Raw genomic sequence first — 19084 nt, forward strand, 5'->3', positions numbered from 1 at the left:
AGGTCACAGTACGGTAACTTAAGGCGAAACCGATCGGTAGTTGGTGAGTGTGTATGTGTGCGTGAGAGAGAGACAGAGAGAGAGAGAGAGAGAGAGAGAGAGAGAGAGAGAGAGAGAGAGAGAGAGAGAGAGAGAGAGAGAGAGAGAGAGAGAGAGAGAGAGAGAGAGAGAGAGAGAGAGAGTGTATATATATGAGTCTCTAGTGTGTGGGTGTGTGGGATTGTGCTGATTCAGTAGGGATGGGTGAAGGTGACCCTTCCTCCACTCCTACTGCATCGCTCCCTGCATCACCTGATCACAAGGATACCACCACCAGGGCCTTTTCAGGGCCTTATTGACATTTCCAAAATGATTGCTGTGCAATTGTTATTTCACGAGCTGATATGTCATTAAATTAATTTGTCCGCCAATTTGAGTATAATTATTTTTACATCTGCACACTTAGCAAACATTTATCTAATCAAAGTATACTGTATGTCTATCACATTGTACGGCCAGACGTGCTATACTTGAGACAATAGACATCGAGTGCTACAGCTACAGAATTCCAATGCAGTAACAGAAAGCAGAGGTTCGGTCCACAGATTGGGGGAGTGTCTGTGTAGCCCTGCCCTGTCAAGGGTAAACTGACGCACATCTTCCCTCTGTAGCCTCCTCCTCCTTAACCACACCTTAAACCTCTGTCATGAAAATGCATGAGTGTAAAGGGCACAACATGCACATCATTACAGAATCAACAACTTCCTGGTGACATACACTAATACTACACAAGAGCATGTCACTTCCCACTTAATCTGCTTTTCCGTTATTAGCTAGTTAATGGATAAATGTTAGTGGATAAATGAAAACGGCTGGCAAACAGCCAAAGATATTTCAGGTTAATGACAGCTGGTTAAGACTGTGAAAGAATGGATAGAAAACGGGGGGAAAACAGAAGGAGATAAAGTCCTGCAGTACATACCTACACGTACGCTACGGTCACAAGACGCAGGCCTCCTAATTGTCCCTATAATTTCTATGCAAACAGCTGGAGGCAGGGCTTTCTCCTATAGAGCTCCATTTTTATGGAATGGTCTGCCTATCCATGTGAGAGACACGCAGACTCTGTCTCAACTTTAAAGTCTTTACTGAAGACTCATCTCTTCGGTGGGTCATATGATTGCGTGTAGTCTGGCCCAGGAGTGTGAAGGTGAACAGAAAGGCTCTGGAGCGACGAACCACCCTTGCTGTCTCTGCCTGTCCGGTTCCCCTCTCTCCAGAGGGATTCTCTGCCTCTAACCCTATTACGGGGGCTGAGTCACTGGCTTACTGGTGCTCTTCCATGCCGTTCCTAGGAGGGGTGCGTCACTTGAGTGGGTTGAGTCACTGACGTGATCTTCCTGTCCGGGTTGCTGCCCCCCTCGGGTTCGTGCTGTGGGGGAGATCTTCGTGGGCTATACTTCGCCTTGTCTAAGGGTAGTAGGTTGGTGGCTGAAGATATCCCTCTTGTGGTGTGAGGGCTGTGCTTTGGCAAAGTGGGTGGGGTTATATCCTGCCTGTTTGGCCCTGTCTGGGGGTATCGCTGAACAAGGCCACAGTGTCTCCTGACCACTCCTGTCTCAGCCTCCAGTATTTATGCTGCAATAGTTTGTGTCGGGGGGGCTAAGGTCAGTCTGTTATATCTGGAGTATTTCTCCTGTCTTATCCGGTGTCCTGTGTGAATTTATGTATGCTCCCTCTAATTCTCTCTCTCTATTTTTCTCTCTTTCTCTCTTCTATCAGGAGACCTGAGCCATAAGACCATGCCTCAGGACTTCCTGGCCTGATGGCTCCTTGCTGTCCCCAGTCCACCTGGTCATGCTGCTGCTCCAGTTTTAACTGTTCTGCCTGCGGCTATGGAACCCTGACCTGTTCACTGGACGTGCTACCTGTCCCAGACCTGCTGTTTTGGACTCTCTCTACCGCACCTGCTGTCTCTAACTCTGAATGACCGGCTATGAAAAGCCAACTGACATTTACTCCTGAGGGGCTGACCTGTTGCACCCTCCACCACCACTGTGCTTATTATTATCTGACCTTGCTGGTCATCTATGAATGTTTGAACATCTTGGCCATGTTCTGTTATAATCTCCAACCGGCACCGCTAGAAGAGAACTGGCCACCCCTCAGAGCCTGGTTCCTCTCTAGGTTTCTTCCTAGGTTCCAGCCTTTCTAGGGAGTTTTTCCTAGCCACCGACCTTCAACATCTGCATTGCTTGCTGTTTGGGGTTTTGGTCTAGGTTTCTGTACAGAACTTTGTGACATTGGATAATGTAAAAAGGGCTTTATAAATACATTTGATTGATTGATTGATTGATTGATTGATTGATTGATTGATTGATTCCACAAACAAGATCCTGAAAAGTCAACACTCAAAACCTGTGGTCCTGTATGGCTCAGATGGTAGAGATGGTAGAGCATGGCACTTGCAATGCTAGGGTTGTGGGTTTGATTCCCACGGGGGACCAGTACAAATGAAAACGTATGCACTCACTACTGTAGGTTTCTCTTGAGTGTGTCTGCTAAATGATTCAAATGTTAAAAAAAAAAAAATGGGTAAACTTGGAGGTTTGAGAAGATGAGGGAAAGATCAGGTCTTTCTGGGATACAGTGATTGTCAAGGTGCGGGGGACAGCGTTCTCAAAGCACAAGTGTCTGGGATAGCGCCACATGTCTCTGGTTCTCTTGGACTCAATTAATGATTCATAATACCACTATAACCTTGACTGCTCCTAGAACCCAGAGCAATGCTCAGTGTGAAGTCAGGCTCTCACAAGCAGGGACACACCCTACACACCAATTGACAGTGAAGCACACACAATAACACAAAGGCTTTTTTACAGATAATAAAGGACATCTGCACACATCATTTCCTCAACAACATACAAGCTGTTTGTCAAGCACAATAGATGTTGTAGGCATGAAATATGTCAAAGCTGTATCTATGTAAACACTCATTGAACATATGCTCTACTGTTACAGTAGACAAACTTATAATACACTTTTGTCATTATTACCTTTTAGAGTTTTGTTTGGGTATAACACAGAATCCAACAATAAAATGAAATTATATTTCTTAGCATGAAGAGACTGTCTTAATTATAGAAACACAAATAACACTTACTTCTTAGAAAATAATTAGGCTATGCCTAATAAGTACTTTATGGTGAAACAAAATCACATTCTGACTACACTCTAATAACAAAACATTAAAGTACCTAAACAAAATGAAATGCTACAGCCTACGGGTCAACTTTGACCAGTCAACTGATACCTTTATCAATAAGATCTCCCCTCCCTTATTCTGTCTCACGAGCCCACACTATCACAATACGTAATATTTAGGTAAAAATACTGACCTGCCTTGGCGCTGACATACACACATCCTTTTCAAGCAATTTAGCCGTTCAAAGAGGAGCCGTTTAAACGCGTCTATATACATTGACCCGACCAAAACGAAACTTGACCCCAACGGTCACTGAATTGAATATTACAAAATAAATGCCAAATGGTTTTATATTCTAAATTAATTCAATACAAGCTATTTGAAATCGGACTAACGCGCGTTTATTGACAGCTGTTATCGACAGTTTCTGCAGACACTCAGACCCAATGTGCACGCCAGACAGAGTATTTGGACTCTGTAGTGGAGACTTGTGTGTCATGAACAACGAGGATGCTCTACAGCTGAGCACGAGACCCGCGACGATCTGACAGACGAAAAAAAAACTGTCAGGCAAAACATCTGACAGGTTTACTCTAAATTAAGAGCCTGAGCTGGTGGCTATACACCGGGCTGTTGTTAATTATGATAATGGACACATGGCATAGGTGTTTTAATTTATTATGGGGCTATCCCATTGGGCACACACTGGTTGAATCAATGTTGGTTCCACGTAATTCCTATGAAATTTACATTGAACCAACGTGAAATAGACGTTGAATTGACGTAGGTGTACAGTGAGATATTACTTATTTGTTAAGGGATACAACATCGATAAGCTAACACACGAACCCGGTCCATGCACTGACGCTCACCTTCATAATATCCTGCTTTCTTTTAGGCATATTCCTTAGCTTTTGATCTTATTTTGATATATCAGTGTGGTTATAGACTTTCAAGCGATTTTTGCACTGTAGTTGAGACCATTAATGCAAAGAAAAGACGCTGCGACGAAATTGGTTATATCTGGACAGAGGTGTTACGGAATTGCAGATGACAGAGGGATACAAGGGATACAACATCGAGGCAATTGAACAAGTCAAAATTGCATGCTATGTTTGGCATAATGTTCTCAGTCACAAAAGGTGAGAAAAAACCGTGATGAAGCAAATGAGCACCAAGGGATGTGGGGCAATGGAGGGGAGGAAAACGGGGGCAAAGAACCGCCCCTAGAGAAATTGGTGTACAGTATTATACACTTTATTTCGTTTGTCTGATGCGCTCGTCTTTCAGAATTAGGCTACTTTGACATGAGTACACAGTACGCTGTTGTTGAAGTAACGGACCATACACAGAACTTTCATTGGATTAACTCAGGTTGGACATAAAATCGTTCAAGTTCATTATAATATAAAATACAACATATATGAAAGAAAAAATAGACTACAGCCAACAACAACAAAAACTGTTGGCATGTGCAATAAACCCCGCTATAATAATATTCCCTATAACGAAGGCATTAGCCGATTGCATTTCGGGAAATGTAGTGTCTTCACGGATCCATCAAGCCGCTGTCGGTGCATATAAAACTATATTGCCCAAAGCTCTCGTCTTGTCTCCTCTCGTACATTGCAAACATGGCGTCGTCGCAACATGAACAATACACCAGTAATGTTGATACTTCAACATCTAGTGTTCAACAGCAAGGAGATAGAAAAGCAGGGGCTGTATCTTTTGGTTTTAGCAAAACTTTAAGTAAATTTAAATCTAGTCGGGATGAAGATATAGATGCAGATGAGCGAGATTATTTAACAGGAGTCGATGGGAAAGAATTGCTAAGGTAAGAAATCTAGCTTTCTTCTAACGTTGGTGTCTAAATACAGTTCCATTAGGTACGTATTGTTGCCTAGTTAATAACTTTACTAGTCTGTGTTGAATAAACATGTTACTGCCCCTTCATGTATTAGTTCGTTAGCTATGTATTAGCTACACATGTTTGAACCTGGTGCGATCTTCTCGGTGTGGTTTTCCGGCAGACTAGACGCTTTGTTGCGTATTGTTGCCTTTGACAGTTCGGAATGTGAATTGAACATTTTGTTTACAAAAATGGGAAATGGGGGTGGATAAGTTGCACCTCCGTCTAACCCTAAATATATACCACTATCCCCCCATTTGGGCACCCGTGTGGCGCAGCGGTCTAAGGCACTGCATCTCAGTCCCTGGTTCGAATCCATGCTGTATCACACCTGGCCGTGATTGGGAGTCCCAACTGCCAGCCTCATTAAATAGTACCTGCAAAACACCAGTCTCAATGTCAACAGTGAAGAGGCGATTCTGGTATGCTGGCCTTCTAGGCAGAGGTCCGCTGTCCAGTCTAGCGGCCAGCATCCCGGAGTCGCCTCTTCAATGTTGATGCTGAAACTGGTGTTTTGCAGGTACTCTTTAATGATGTTGCTAGTTGTTTCTCAAACTAGACACTAATATACCTGTCCTCTTGCTCAGTTGTGCACCAGGACCTCCTGCTCCTCTTTCTATTCTGGTTAGAGACAGTTTGTGCTGTTCTGTGAAGGGAGGAGTACACCGTGTTGTATGAGATCTTCAGTTTCTTGGCAATTTCTCGCATGGAATAGCCTTAATTTCTCAGAACAAAAATAGACTGATGAGTTTCAGAAGAAAGGTCTTTGTTTCTGGCCATTTTGAGCCTGTAATCGAACCCACAAATGCTGACGCTCCAGGAACTCAACTAGTCTAAAGAAGGCCAGTTTTATTGCTTCTTTAATCAGAAAGGCAGTTTTCAGCTGTGGTAACATAATTGCAAACAGATTTTCTAATGATCAATTAGCCTTTTAAAATGATAAACTTGGATTAGCTAACACAACGTGCCATTTGAACACAGGAGTGATGGTTGCTGATATTGGGCCCCTGTACGCCTATGTAGATATTCCATAAAAATCTGCTGTTTCCAGCTACAATAGTCATTTACAACATTAACATTGTCTACACTGTATTTCTGATCAATTTGATGTTGTTTTAACGGAACAAACATTTGCTTTTCTTTCAAAAACAAGGACATTTCTATGTCAACCAAAACTTTTGTACGTTATTTCATAGTTTTGATGTCTTCACTATTATTATACAATGTAGAAAATAGTACAAATAAAGAATGAGTAGGTTTGTTGTAACTTTTGACTGGTACTGTACATATTGCTGCAACATGACCATAAACTTGAAACACCATAGTGGGTTTGGAAACAAGTGTTCTCACAGGATCATTTATATTCAGTACCTTAGCATGACTTTATCCAGTGAACACAATCAACTCAGGACACGGTCTCCTCAGTCTCGCGCTCACCACCTGGTCTGCGTTGCACAGACACCGGGGATCGTCAACTTCAGTCGATCCACCTTAGCAATCAACCCCACCCCAGCTATCACTCCTTTCAGCGGCGCTCTGCTCTGGAGAGCAAAGCAGGACAAAGTACTTGGTTTGTGTTGCATGGACTTAGGTTTGTACCTAGCGCCCTTCTTTCTGCCTCATCTCGTTATCCGTAATTCCTCCCAATATGAAGGCCCCTCAGTAGCCGCTCTTTACTCTACTGCCCCCCCCCCTGCCTGGTGTGGTCTGCTGGCTGTTAGCTGGGGCGGCAGCGTAGCCTAGTGGTTAGAGCGTTGGACTAGTAACCGGAAGGTTGCGAGTTCAAACCCCCGAGCTGACAAGGTACAAATCTGTCGTTCTGCCCCTGAACAGGCAGTTAACCCACTGTTCCCAGGCCGTCGTTGAAAATAAGAATGTGTTCTTAACTGACTTGCCTGGTTAAATAAAGGTAAAATAAAATAAAAAATACTAGCTAGTAATATCATAGCCCAGTTTTCCCATGTGAGTGCCGGCCAGCTTCTCGATGTGACGCCTGTCCACGAGAGACTGGAGATGCGTCCTAATAATATCTCCTTTCTCATAAAGTCTGTACACTCGTTCCCTACTTCCCACAAATCTGGATCAGTGAAGGAAAGTGAACAAGGGCACACACTGGGGGAAAGGAGAGATAATTGGAACATAGCCCTTGTATAGCTAATTGTTGTCTAGTTAGTAAATGCTTTCTACCTCTGTCTTTTTTGTCTGTCATAGTACCAAGCCTGTGGAGAAGCTGAAGGAGCTGATCATTCCACTCATCCAAAGGAACCGCTGGTGCAGCAGGCAGGAAAACAAAGCTGGCCTGGTCCAGGGGCAAGGTGATGGAGGAAGGGTTAAAGCCAAAACACAACCCCCCTCTCAGGAGCAGGACTCAGTGGAATCACAGGCTGTCAAAGAAATTATTGAAGGTTTGTGTTTGTCAGCTTCAGTTACTACTTCAGTGAGAAAAGCCTCAGAGAAATTATCCTAATGTTGTGAATCCACAGGGTATATAGTCTGTTAGCACTCTTTCAACATTACATCTATCTTTCAGAATCCCAGAGGCAGCTTGACCAGTGGAAAAATGGGGACCAGGCAGACCCCAACCTCACCATCCCCCTGCTGATGCAGAACCAGGCTCCACAGGGGTTTGAGGATGGAGACCACATCAAGGTGGACCTGCGACCAGAGTCTGTAAGTATGGGTTAAAGGTCAGAGAAACCTTGTCTGTGACTGCCTGATTCTTGTTGTCTGGGTCTTGGGTCTTTTCTCATTGGGCTGTAAAGTAATATCAATGTGTTTTCACAGCGAATGTTATGTTTGAAATCAAATTAAGGAAGGCAACAGTTGGTTGGTTCAGTTCGTGAGAGAGAGAGAGAAGTTGATTCATAAACAGAGATGGAAAGTTATGATAAGAGTGAGTGAATAAGAGCGAGGTGGATTACCAAGAGTGTGTGTAAGTCAGGTCAACAGAGTGTGTATGATGACAGCGGGATGTGGACTGACCAGTTTAACTGGGACTGAAGCCATAGACTGTGTGAAAGTGCTGACCGCAGGATATTTACATACTTCAGATCTGACAGCGTCTTAAGAACGAGATGACACTTGCTCACCCTCCCTCTCCCTAGAGACCAACAGTCATCTTCCTTTGTGCATCTCTTCCTCATCACCCCTCCCACCGCCCTCTCATCAATGTCGTCAGTAACTTTCAGTAACTTGACTTGGTCACAGGCGTTTTTAGCATGTGCCGAATCAGCCGCATTCTACTGCGGTGCCGTTGGCTTCTGAACTGACCTATATGGCATAAACACAGAGAGGCTACTTGATTAGTTTAGTGTCAGCTACCTACATAGCTGTCTTTGCTGTCTTCGTATCATCGTATCCAAGATAATTGTGTTGTTTAGGTTTAGAGTGTGTAGTCTTAGAGTGATTATCTTAATTTACCGAGGTTAGCTAGCCAGCTATTTGTCGTCCTTAACGTAGGTGACTCTGCTAGCTAGCCAACTCTGCTAGCTAGCCAACAGCTAGCCAACGCTAGCCAACGTCTTCTGTATAGAACTCAACTACCCGGTCGCATTCACAGGTTGTATCACTTTTTCACTTCATTTCATTACAGTACAACGGTTTGATTTGTTTGATCGTAGCTAGCTACTTAGCTAGCTACATAGCCGTCTTTGTATCAAAGATAATTGTGTAGTCTAGAGCGATTTTCTAGGTTTGCTAGCCATCTATTGTCATTCTTTTAACGCAACGTAACGTAAACAACACTGCTAGCTAGCCTGCTAGCCCCCGAATAGCAACACTGCAGAAACTATTACACTCAACGGAACGACTTGATTAGTGTAGTGTCAACAACGCACCCACTGCCAGCTGGCCTACTTCAGCAGTACTGTATCATTTTAATCATTTTAGTCAATAAGATTCTTGCTATGTAGCTTAACTTTCTGAACATTCGAGACGTTTAGTCCACTTGTCATTCCAATCTCCTTTGCATTAGCGTAGCCTCTTCTGTAGCCTGTCAACTATGTGTCTGTTTATCCCTGTTCTCTCCTCTCTGCACAGACCATACAAACGCTCCACACCGCGTGGCCGCGGCCACCCTACTCTGGTGGTCCCAGCGCGCACGACCCACGTGGAGTTCCAGGTCTCCGGTAGCCTCTGGAACTGCCAATCTGCGGTCAACAAGGCAGAGTTCATCTCAGCCTATGCCTCCCTCCAGTCCCTCGACTTCTTGGCACTGACGGAAACATGGATCACCACAGACAACACTGCTACTCCTACTGCTCTCTCTTCGTCCGCCCACGTGTTCTCGCACACCCCGAGAGCGTCTGGTCAGCGGGGTGGTGGCACCGGGATCCTCATCTCTCCCAAGTGGTCATTCTCTCTTTCTCCCCTTACCCATCTGTCTATCGCCTCCTTTGAATTCCATGCTGTCACAGTTACTAGCCCTTTCAAGCTTAACATCCTTATCATTTATCGCCCTCCAGGTTCCCTCGGAGAGTTCATCAATGAGCTTGATGCCTTGATAAGCTCCTTTCCTGAGGACGGCTCACCTCTCACAGTTCTGGGCGACTTTAACCTCCCCACGTCTACCTTTGACTCTTTCCTCTCTGCCTCCTTCTTTCCACTCCTCTCCTCTTTTGACCTCACCCTCTCACCTTCCCCCCTACTCACAAGGCAGGCAATACGCTCGACCTCATCTTTACTAGATGCTGTTCTTCCACTAACCTCACTGCAACTCCCCTCCAAGTCTCCGACCACTGCCTTGTATCCTTTTCCCTCTCGCTCTCATCCAACACCTCCCACACTGCCCCTACTCGGATGGTATCGCGCCGTCCCAACCTTCGCTCTCTCTCCCCCGCTACTCTCTCCTCTTCCATCCTATCATCTCTTCCCTCCGCTCAAACCTTCTCCCACCTATCTCCTGATTCTGCCTCCTCAACCCTCCTCTCCTCCCTCTCTGCATCCCTTGACTCTCTATGTCCCCTATCCTCCAGGCCGGCTCGGTCCTCCCCTCCCGCTCCGTGGCTCGATGACTCATTGCGAGCTCACAGAACAGGGCTCCGGGCAGCCGAGCGGAAATGGAGGAAAACTCGCCTCCCTGCGGACCTGGCATCCTTTCACTCCCTCCTCTCTACATTTTCCTCCTCTGTCTCTGCTGCTAAAGCCACTTTCTACCACGCTAAATTCCAAGCATCTGCCTCTAACCCTAGGAAGCTCTTTGCCACCTTCTCCTCCCTCCTGAATCCTCCGCCCCCTCCCCCCCTCCTCCCTCTCTGCAGATGACTTCGTCAACCATTTTGAAAAGAAGGTCGACGACATCCGATCCTCGTTTGCTAAGTCAAACGACACCGCTGGTTCTGCTCACACTGCCCTACCCTGTGCTCTGACCTCTTTCTCCCCTCTCTCTCCAGATGAAATCTCGCGTCTTGTGACGGCCGGCCGCCCAACAACCTGCCCGCTTGACCCTATCCCCTCCTCTCTTCTCCAGACCATTTCCGGAGACCTTCTCCCTTACCTCACCTCGCTCATCAACTCATCCCTGACCGTTGGCTACGTCCCTTCCGTCTTCAAGAGAGCGAGAGTTGCACCCCTTCTGAAAAAACCTACACTCGATCCCTCCGATGTCAACAATTACAGACCAGTATCCCTTCTTTCTTTTCTCTCCAAAACTCTTGAACGTGCCGTCCTTGGCCAGCTCTCCCGCTATCTCTCTCTGAATGACCTTCTTGATCCAAATCAGTCAGGTTTCAAGACTAGTCATTCAACTGAGACTGCTCTCCTCTGTATCACGGAGGCGCTCCGCACTGCTAAAGCTAACTCTCTCTCCTCTGCTCTCATCCTTCTAGATCTATCGGCTGCCTTCGATACTGTGAACCATCAGATCCTCCTCTCCACCCTCTCCGAGTTGGGCATCTCCGGCGCGGCCCACGCTTGGATTGCGTCCTACCTGACAGGTCGCTCCTACCAGGTGGCGTGGCGAGAATCTGTCTCCTCACCACGCGCTCTCACCACTGGTGTCCCCCAGGGCTCTGTTCTTGGCCCTCTCCTATTCTCGCTATACACCAAGTCACTTGGCTCTGTCATAACCTCACATGGTCTCTCTTATCATTGCTATGCAGACGACACACAATTAATCTTCTCCTTTCCCCCTTCTGATGACCAGGTGGCGAATCGCATCTCTGCATGTCTGGCAGACATATCAGTGTGGATGACGGATCACCACCTCAAGCTGAACCTCGGCAAGACGGAGCTGCTCTTCCTCCCGGGGAAGGACTGCCCGTTCCATGATCTCGCCATCACGGTTGACAACTCCATTGTGTCCTCCTCCCAGAGCGCCAAGAACCTTGGCGTGATCCTGGACAACACCCTGTCGTTCTCAACTAACATCAAGGCGGTGGCCCGTTCCTGTAGGTTCATGCTCTACAACATCCGCAGAGTACGACCCTGCCTCACACAGGAAGCGGCGCAGGTCCTAATCCAGGCACTTGTCATCTCCCGTCTGGATTACTGCAACTCGCTGTTGGCTGGGCTCCCTGCCTGTGCCATTAAACCCCTTCAACTCATCCAGAACGCCGCAGCCCGTCTGGTGTTCAACCTTCCCAAGTTCTCTCACGTCACCCCGCTCCTCCGTTCACTCCACTGGCTTCCAGTTGAAGCTCGCATCCGCTACAAGACCATGGTGCTTGCCTACGGAGCTGTGAGGGGAACGGCACCTCAGTACCTCCAGGCTCTGATCAGGCCCTACACCCAAACAAGGGCACTGCGTTCATCCACCTCTGGCCTGCTCGCCTCCCTACCACTGAGGAAGTACAGCTCCCGCTCAGCCCAGTCAAAACTGTTCGCTGCCCTGGCCCCCCAATGGTGGAACAAACTCCCTCACGACGCCAGGACAGCGGAGTCAATCACCACCTTCCGGAGACACCTGAAACCCCACCTCTTTAAGGAATACCTAGGATAGGTTAAGTAATCCCTCTCACCCCACCCCCCCCCTAAGTTTTAGATGCACTATTGTTAAGTGACTGTCCCACTGGATGTCATAAGGTGAATGCACCAATTTGTAAGTCGCTCTGGATAAGAGCGTCTGCTAAATGACTTAAATGTAAATAATATAATAATAATAATAATATATGCCATTTAGCAGACGCTTTTATCCAAAGCGACTTACAGTCATGTGTGCATAAATGTAATGTAAATGTCTTACATCTGTCTTGACTGTAGAAATGCGGAAGGTGTTGGCTCATTCCACCTCTGGGTCACTTTCATGCTTCTCCCCCCCATTCGAGTGATCCCAGCTTCTCCTAGAGCAGACAGAGCCCACAAGGGAGCTAGTGATGAGCATGGCCACTGGGACAGAGTACACACATTAATGGCAGCAGCATCTCTCTACACTGCTGTGGTCTGCTGTGATGTGGTTGGTGACATCAGTCAACCTGGACTGGCTGAGTCTGTGAGCCTTGAGCCAAAGGATTGTATAAGAACAACATTGGCATCAACTTTTATTGTGTATGGAGTCCGGATGTACACAAGAATTGATCAGTCTATGGAAGCACTGTCTGGCAGGCTGACACAAATGACAATCAGGTGTACAGAGCCTTAGACTGTACCAGTGGGTGTGTAAAGAGTGATTTAAAATGTTCTCCCTCTCTGGGACTGCATCAAGACTAGAGGTCGACCGATTAATCTGAATGGCCGATTAATTAGGGCCGATTTCAAGTTTTCATAACAATCGGAAATCGGTATTTTTGGGTGCCGATGTTTTTATTTATTTAAAAAAATATATATATATTTTATACATTTATTTAACTAGGCAAGTCAGTTAAGAACACATTCTTATTTTCAATTACGGCCTAGGAACGGTGGGTTAACTGCCTTGTTCAGGGACAAAACGACAGATTTTCACCTTGTCAGCTCGGGGGATTCAATCTTGCAACATTACAGTTAACTAGTCCAACGCAATAATGACATGCCTCTGTCATTGCACTCCACAAGGAGACTGCCTGTTACACGAATGCAGTAAGCCAAGGTAAGCTGCTAGCTAGCATTAAACTTATCTTATAAAAAACAATCAATCATAATCACTAGTTAACTACACATGGTTGATTATATTACTAGATATTATCTAGTGTGTCCTGTGTTGCATATAATCTGACTGAGCATACAAGTATCTAAGTATCTGACTGAGCGGTGGTAGGCAGAAGCAGGCCGGTAAACATTCATTCAAACAGCACTTTCTTTGCGTTTTGCCAGCAGCTCTTCATTGTGCGTCAAGCATTGCGCTGTTTATGACTTCAAGCCTATCAACTCCCGAGATATGGCTGGCTAGTTAGCGCGCGCTAATAGCGTTTCAAACGTCACTCGCTCGGAGCCTTCTAGTAGTTGTTCCCCTTGCTCTGCATGGGTAACGCTGCTTCGATGGTGGCTGTTGTCGTTGTGTTGCTGGTTCGAGCCCAGGGAGGAGCGAGGAGAGGAACGGAAGCTATACTGTTACACTGGCAATACTAAAGTGCCTATAAGAACATCTAATGGTCAAAGGTTAATGAAATACAAATGGTATAGAGGGAAATAGTCCTATAATTCCTATAATAACTACAACTTAAAACTTCTTACCTGGGAATATTGAAGACTCATGTTAAAAGGAACCGCCAGCTTTCATATGTTCTCATGTTCTGAGCAAGGAACTGAAACGTTAGCTTTCTTACATGGCACATATTGCACTTTTACTTTCTTCTTTGTTTTTGCATTATTTAAACCAAATTGAACATGTTTCATTATTTACTTGAGGCTAAATTGATTTTATTGATGTATTATATTAAGTTAAAATAGGTGTTCATTCAGTATTGTTGTAATTGTCATTATTACAAATAAATAAATAATCAGCCGATTAATCGGTATCGGCTTTTTTGGTCCTCCAATAATCGGTATTGGCGTTGAAAAATCATAATGGGTCGACCTTGAATCAAGACTGATGTGTTTCTGATCAGTTGCTGTATGTTCAGTCCACAGAGGCAGACTATGACAGTGTTCCTGTGGAGGCGTACGGGTTAGCCATGCTGAAGGGGATGGGCTGGAAGGCAGGAGAGGGAATTGGACGGACCTTCAAACAGTGAGTATTCTCTCTCATGGTCAGTCTTCAAATAAAATTGTATTTGTCTCGTGCTTCGTAAACAACTGGTGTAGACTATCAGGGAAATGCTTACTGTGGTGTTAACAATAAAAAAAATATATAGTACCAGTCAAAAGTTTGGACACCTACTCATTCCAGGGTTTTTCTTTATTTTTACCATTTCATACATTGTAGAATAATAGTGAAGACATCACAACTATGAAATAACACAAATGGAATCATGTAGTAACCAAAAAAGTGTTAAACAAATCCAAATACAATTTATATTTGAGATTCTTCAAAGTAGCCACCCTTTGCCTTGATGACAGCTTTGCACACTCTTGGTATCCCCTCAAGCAGCTTCACCTGGAATGATTTTCCAACAGTCTTGAAGGAGTTCCCACATATGCTGAGCACTTGTTGGCTGCTTTTCCTTCACTCTGCTGTCCAACTCATCCCAAACCATCTGAATTGGGTTGAGATTGTGTGATTGTGGAGGCCAGGTCATCTGATGCAGCACCATCTCTCTCCTCCTTGATCAAATAGCCCTTACCCTTCCTGGAGGTGTGTTCTGTGTTTGTTCTGTTGAAAAACACATGATAGTCCCACTAAGTGCAAACCAGATTGGATGGCGTATCACTGCAGAATGCTGTGGTGGCCATGCTGGTTGAGTGTGCCTTGAATTATAAATAAATCACAGACAGACAGTGTCACCAGCAAAGCACCCCCACACCAACTCCTCCAGGCTTCACGGTGGGAACCACACATGCAGAGATCATCCGTTCACCTACACTGTGTCTCACAAAGACACGGCGGTTGGATCCAAAAATCTAACATTTTGACTCCTCTAACCAAAGGACAGATTTCCACCGGTCTAATGTCCATTGCTCGTGATTCTTGGCCCAAGCAAGTCTCTTCTTCTTATTGGTGTCCTTTAGTAGTGGTTTCTTTGCAGAAATTCTACCAAGAAGGCCTGATTTACGCAGTCTCCCTGAACAGTTGATGTAGAGATGTGTCTGTTACTTGAACTCTGAAGTATTTATTTGGGCTGCAATCTGAGGTGCAGTTAACTCTAATGAACTTATCCTTTGCAGCGGAGGTAACTCTTGGTCTTCGTTTCCTGTGGCGGTCCTCATGAGAGCCAGTTTCATCATAGCGCTTGATCATTTTTGCGACTGCACTTGAAGAAACCTTCAAAGTTCTTGCCATTTTCCGGATTGAATGACCTTCATGTCTTAAAGTAATGATGGACTGTCGTTTCTCTGTGCTAATTTGAGCTGTTTTTGCCATAATATTGACTTTGTCTTTTAACAAATAGGGCTATCTTCTGTATACCACCTCTACCGTGGCTCAAATGCATTAAGAAGGAAAGAAATTCCACAAATTAACTTTTAACAAGGCACACCTGTTAATTGAAATGCATTCCAGGTGACTACCTCATTAAGCTGGTTGAGAGAATGCCAAGAGTGTGCAATGCTGTCATCAAGGCAAAGGGTGGCTACTTTGAAGATTCTCAAATGTACAATATATTTTGATTTGTTTAACACTTTTTGGGTTACTACATGATTCCATTTGTGTTATTTCATAGTTTGGATGTCTTCACTATTATTCTACAATGTAGAAAATAGTCAAAATAAAGAGAAACCCTGGAATGAGTAATTGTCTAAACTTTTGACTGGTAGTGTGTGTGTGTGTGTATTTATTTGTTATTATAAATAGTTGTTAATGCCTTGTTAGAACTAGGTTTCTCTGTCTGCTTTATTTGACTGGTTGTGTGTGTGTGTGTGTGTGTGTGTGTATTTATTTGTTATTATAAATAGTTGTTAATGCCTTTTTAGAACTAGGTTTCTCTGTCTGCTTTATTTATGTCAATAGTGTCCATGCTTATTGCATCAGTATTATTTTTCTCTTTTTCTTTCTGTAGAGATGTGAAGCCTATAGAGCACCAGCTGAGGCCTAAGGGTCTTGGTCTGGGAGCTGATCGCTCTTCCATAAGAGACCTGGAGCCCAGTGGGCCCCGGAGGCCCCCCAAGCCAGGCGATGAGCGGAAGGAGGAGACCCTCGTCCTGGGGCCTGGAGGCCATGTGCTGGTTGAGTCTGGAGCACACAAGGACCTTTACGGGAAGGTGAGATATCTGACTTTGTGTCCGGAGTGTCTGAAATCACAGAAAGCAACAGCAATCTCCTGAGACCATGACATTGTGGTATATCACTGTCTAGTATGCAATATTCTGTGTCATAGTTGTTGTTCTAGTTTGATGACTTATTTAAAAAGAGCAAGACAATTAGCTTAACTTTGCTAAAAATGTTATTGCTCCTCTACTTGTGCATTTTCACAGGGATTGACTGTTTTGTCTCGCCCTCCTTCTCACACCCCTCCCATTACCGTACCATTCTTGTTACAGATCGAAGGGGTTGATCCGGACAATGCACGAGTAATGGTCAAGCTCGCAATTGGTAGCAAGACTGTGACAATCAGTCAATATGCACTGAAACTGGTTGACCGCACAGAATATGACAAAAACTGCAAAGACCTCAGTAAGTCTGTCTGCTGACATCATTTTCGTTTTGTGAATGCTCTATGAAATGACATTGAACCTGTTCTCAATAAAATACTGGGCAAACGGGGAGTAATGGAAATTCTTTCCATTATTTCCAATATTATTATCCCTATCCATTTAAACCAAAAACAGCCATGCTGTTACTGCTTCTATTATCAGTAATCAGACAGGCCTGTTCCAAAAGTGGAGGGAGTTTCGCACATCAGGAATGCCAGTCAAATAATACTGGTGCTGATGTGTTTATGCACAGGCTAATTTTACTGCTCTTCTGTGGCTTATTTGTTATTGCTGGACAGGTAAATGTGTATCAGCACTATTATTATTGATGATGCAGATGAGACTACTTGATAATGCAACTGTTTAATGGAGTCCCCTGTAATACTATCTTTTCTTCAAAACAGGTCGCCTAAGCAGGGCCCACAAAGAAAAGGAGAAAGAGAAGGAACGGCAGAGACTGGAAGAGAAGGAGAAAAGGAATAATGAAGATGAGAGGAAGAAAGATGGAGGGAAGGACCAAAGAAAAAGGAAACATCGGGATTCAAGTCAGGACAGGTGGAGAATCCTGAAAATACTTGATGTTGGAAGTGTAATATTTATAATAAATACAAGAGGATAACGTATATGACTTGGATTAGTTTATTTTGGAATATAGTACTCGTTCATAGAAATACAAATATTTTATTTACTCAACCCATTAATTTGTTAAAGGTGCAATATGCAGAAATCACCATTTCCGGGTTGCTAAAATTCTAATAGTTTTCCTAATTTCAGTTTGATAATAGAAGCAATAGATTGTGTAGAGAATCATTGTACCAGCTATACCACTGTGAAATGTATTTTCATTAAACCAAAAATATTGTACTTTCAGCTGTTTGAAACTGGTGTACAAATACTGAAAGTATGTGAAAACTAAACTTAAGCCTGGAAAGCATAGAAATAGAACATATCTACAGCTTCTTAGATTTGCTTTCTATTAATGAAAGATCTATAACTCACATTTCTATGTGAATTTGGTCAGGTTGCCCGAAAAGGTAATTGTAGATTGCTTCAGATTTGTAATGTAATATTTTCTTGATCTTCACATATCACCTTTTCCTTCTCTCCTCAGAGAGAAGCCTATGGCGAAACTACCCCCTGCTTCATCCCCCTGGCTCCAGAGAGACCTGAAAGTTCGCTTTGTAGATAAAGCTTTCAAAGGGGGAAGATACTACAATTCAAAGGTACTAACACAAGGGGCACTAGTACACATCATTGCAACTCATTGCCTATTGACACTTTACAGCCCACCACACTTCTGTTGTTGATCATTAGAATCAGTTTAATTAATATCCAATGTTTGTTTCTTGTAGATGCGAATAGAGGATGTCTTGACGCCAAACATCTGTGTGTGTCGTACTGAGGAAGGCAGATTCTTAGATGGTGAGTTCATGAGTCTTTGGTTTACTGCTGAATTACATTCTACTCACTCCAACCCATATGCTTTTAAATGGTATTCCCTCTACTCATCTATTATTTTTTACTCTGATGCCCTTGTCTTTTTAACGTAGATGTTAAACAGACAATGCTAGAGACCATTGTGCCAAAGAGTGACTCGGACGACATCATGGTTGTACTCGGTGAACACAGAGGGCAGGTGAGTGGATGAGTTGGCTGGCTCATCGTAATAATTTTGCCTGTAAAATATCCATGCGGACTTCTGTTTCATAGCTTTCATTACTGATTGGATTGAAGGGCTACAAAATTGGGAATGTTTAAGTACATATTTTAAAGGGTCCGTTGTCAATTACGTGGTGGTTCAGGTGGGCCGTATCCTCCAGAGGGACAGAGACCGAAGCAGAGCCATGGTGCAGCTGGACAGATATGAGGAGAAAGTCTTCACCCTGGACTATGACTCCATCTGCCATTATGTAGGAGGGGGAGATCACTGACCCCCTCTGGTCTTACCAGCTCAACCAGTGATGCAGTGGTAAAAAAAATAAGTGTGTGAAGTAACGTTCCCTGTACTTTCAATGCATTTCCCCATGTTAGGTGGGTGAACGCTCATGCACAAGTGTATAAACTGTGTTTACCCTCCACTACAACACTGATGTCAACATGCCCCAACGTCCTCTTAGTGGATGTCATAAGGTGAATGCACCAATTTGTAAGTCGCTCTGGATAAGAGCGTCTGCTAAATGACTTAAATGTAAATGTAAATGTAGTGGATATGTAATGTCTACATTTTACACTTTGTCATAAAATGCAAGCTTCTCTGTATGTACACGGAGTAATTTGTCATATTGTACCTTTTTTAATAAAATCATGTCAAAAGCAAAGCCATTTTATTGTGCTTTGTCCCTACTCAA

The 19084-nt window shown here is 44.3% G+C and overlaps 1 protein-coding gene across 1 annotated transcript; it reads left to right on the plus strand.

Annotated features, from left to right (window-relative positions):
• Positions 1-4788: 4788 nt before the first annotated feature.
• On the plus strand, positions 4789-19054 carry LOC124032103 (G-patch domain and KOW motifs-containing protein-like). Its single transcript, XM_046344210.1, has 11 exons — positions 4789-5021; positions 7308-7501; positions 7627-7766; positions 14072-14178; positions 16103-16304; positions 16584-16716; positions 17141-17291; positions 17848-17959; positions 18089-18158; positions 18287-18372; positions 18539-19054. The coding sequence occupies exons 1-11, from the start codon at positions 4819-4821 to the stop codon at positions 18665-18667; spliced, it is 1527 nt and encodes a 508-aa protein (XP_046200166.1). The 5' UTR covers positions 4789-4818; the 3' UTR covers positions 18668-19054.
• Positions 19055-19084: the final 30 nt, after the last annotated feature.

The sequence above is a fragment of the Oncorhynchus gorbuscha genome, linkage group LG03, assembly GCF_021184085.1.
Source record: "Oncorhynchus gorbuscha isolate QuinsamMale2020 ecotype Even-year linkage group LG03, OgorEven_v1.0, whole genome shotgun sequence".
Taxonomy (NCBI): domain Eukaryota; kingdom Metazoa; phylum Chordata; class Actinopteri; order Salmoniformes; family Salmonidae; genus Oncorhynchus; species Oncorhynchus gorbuscha.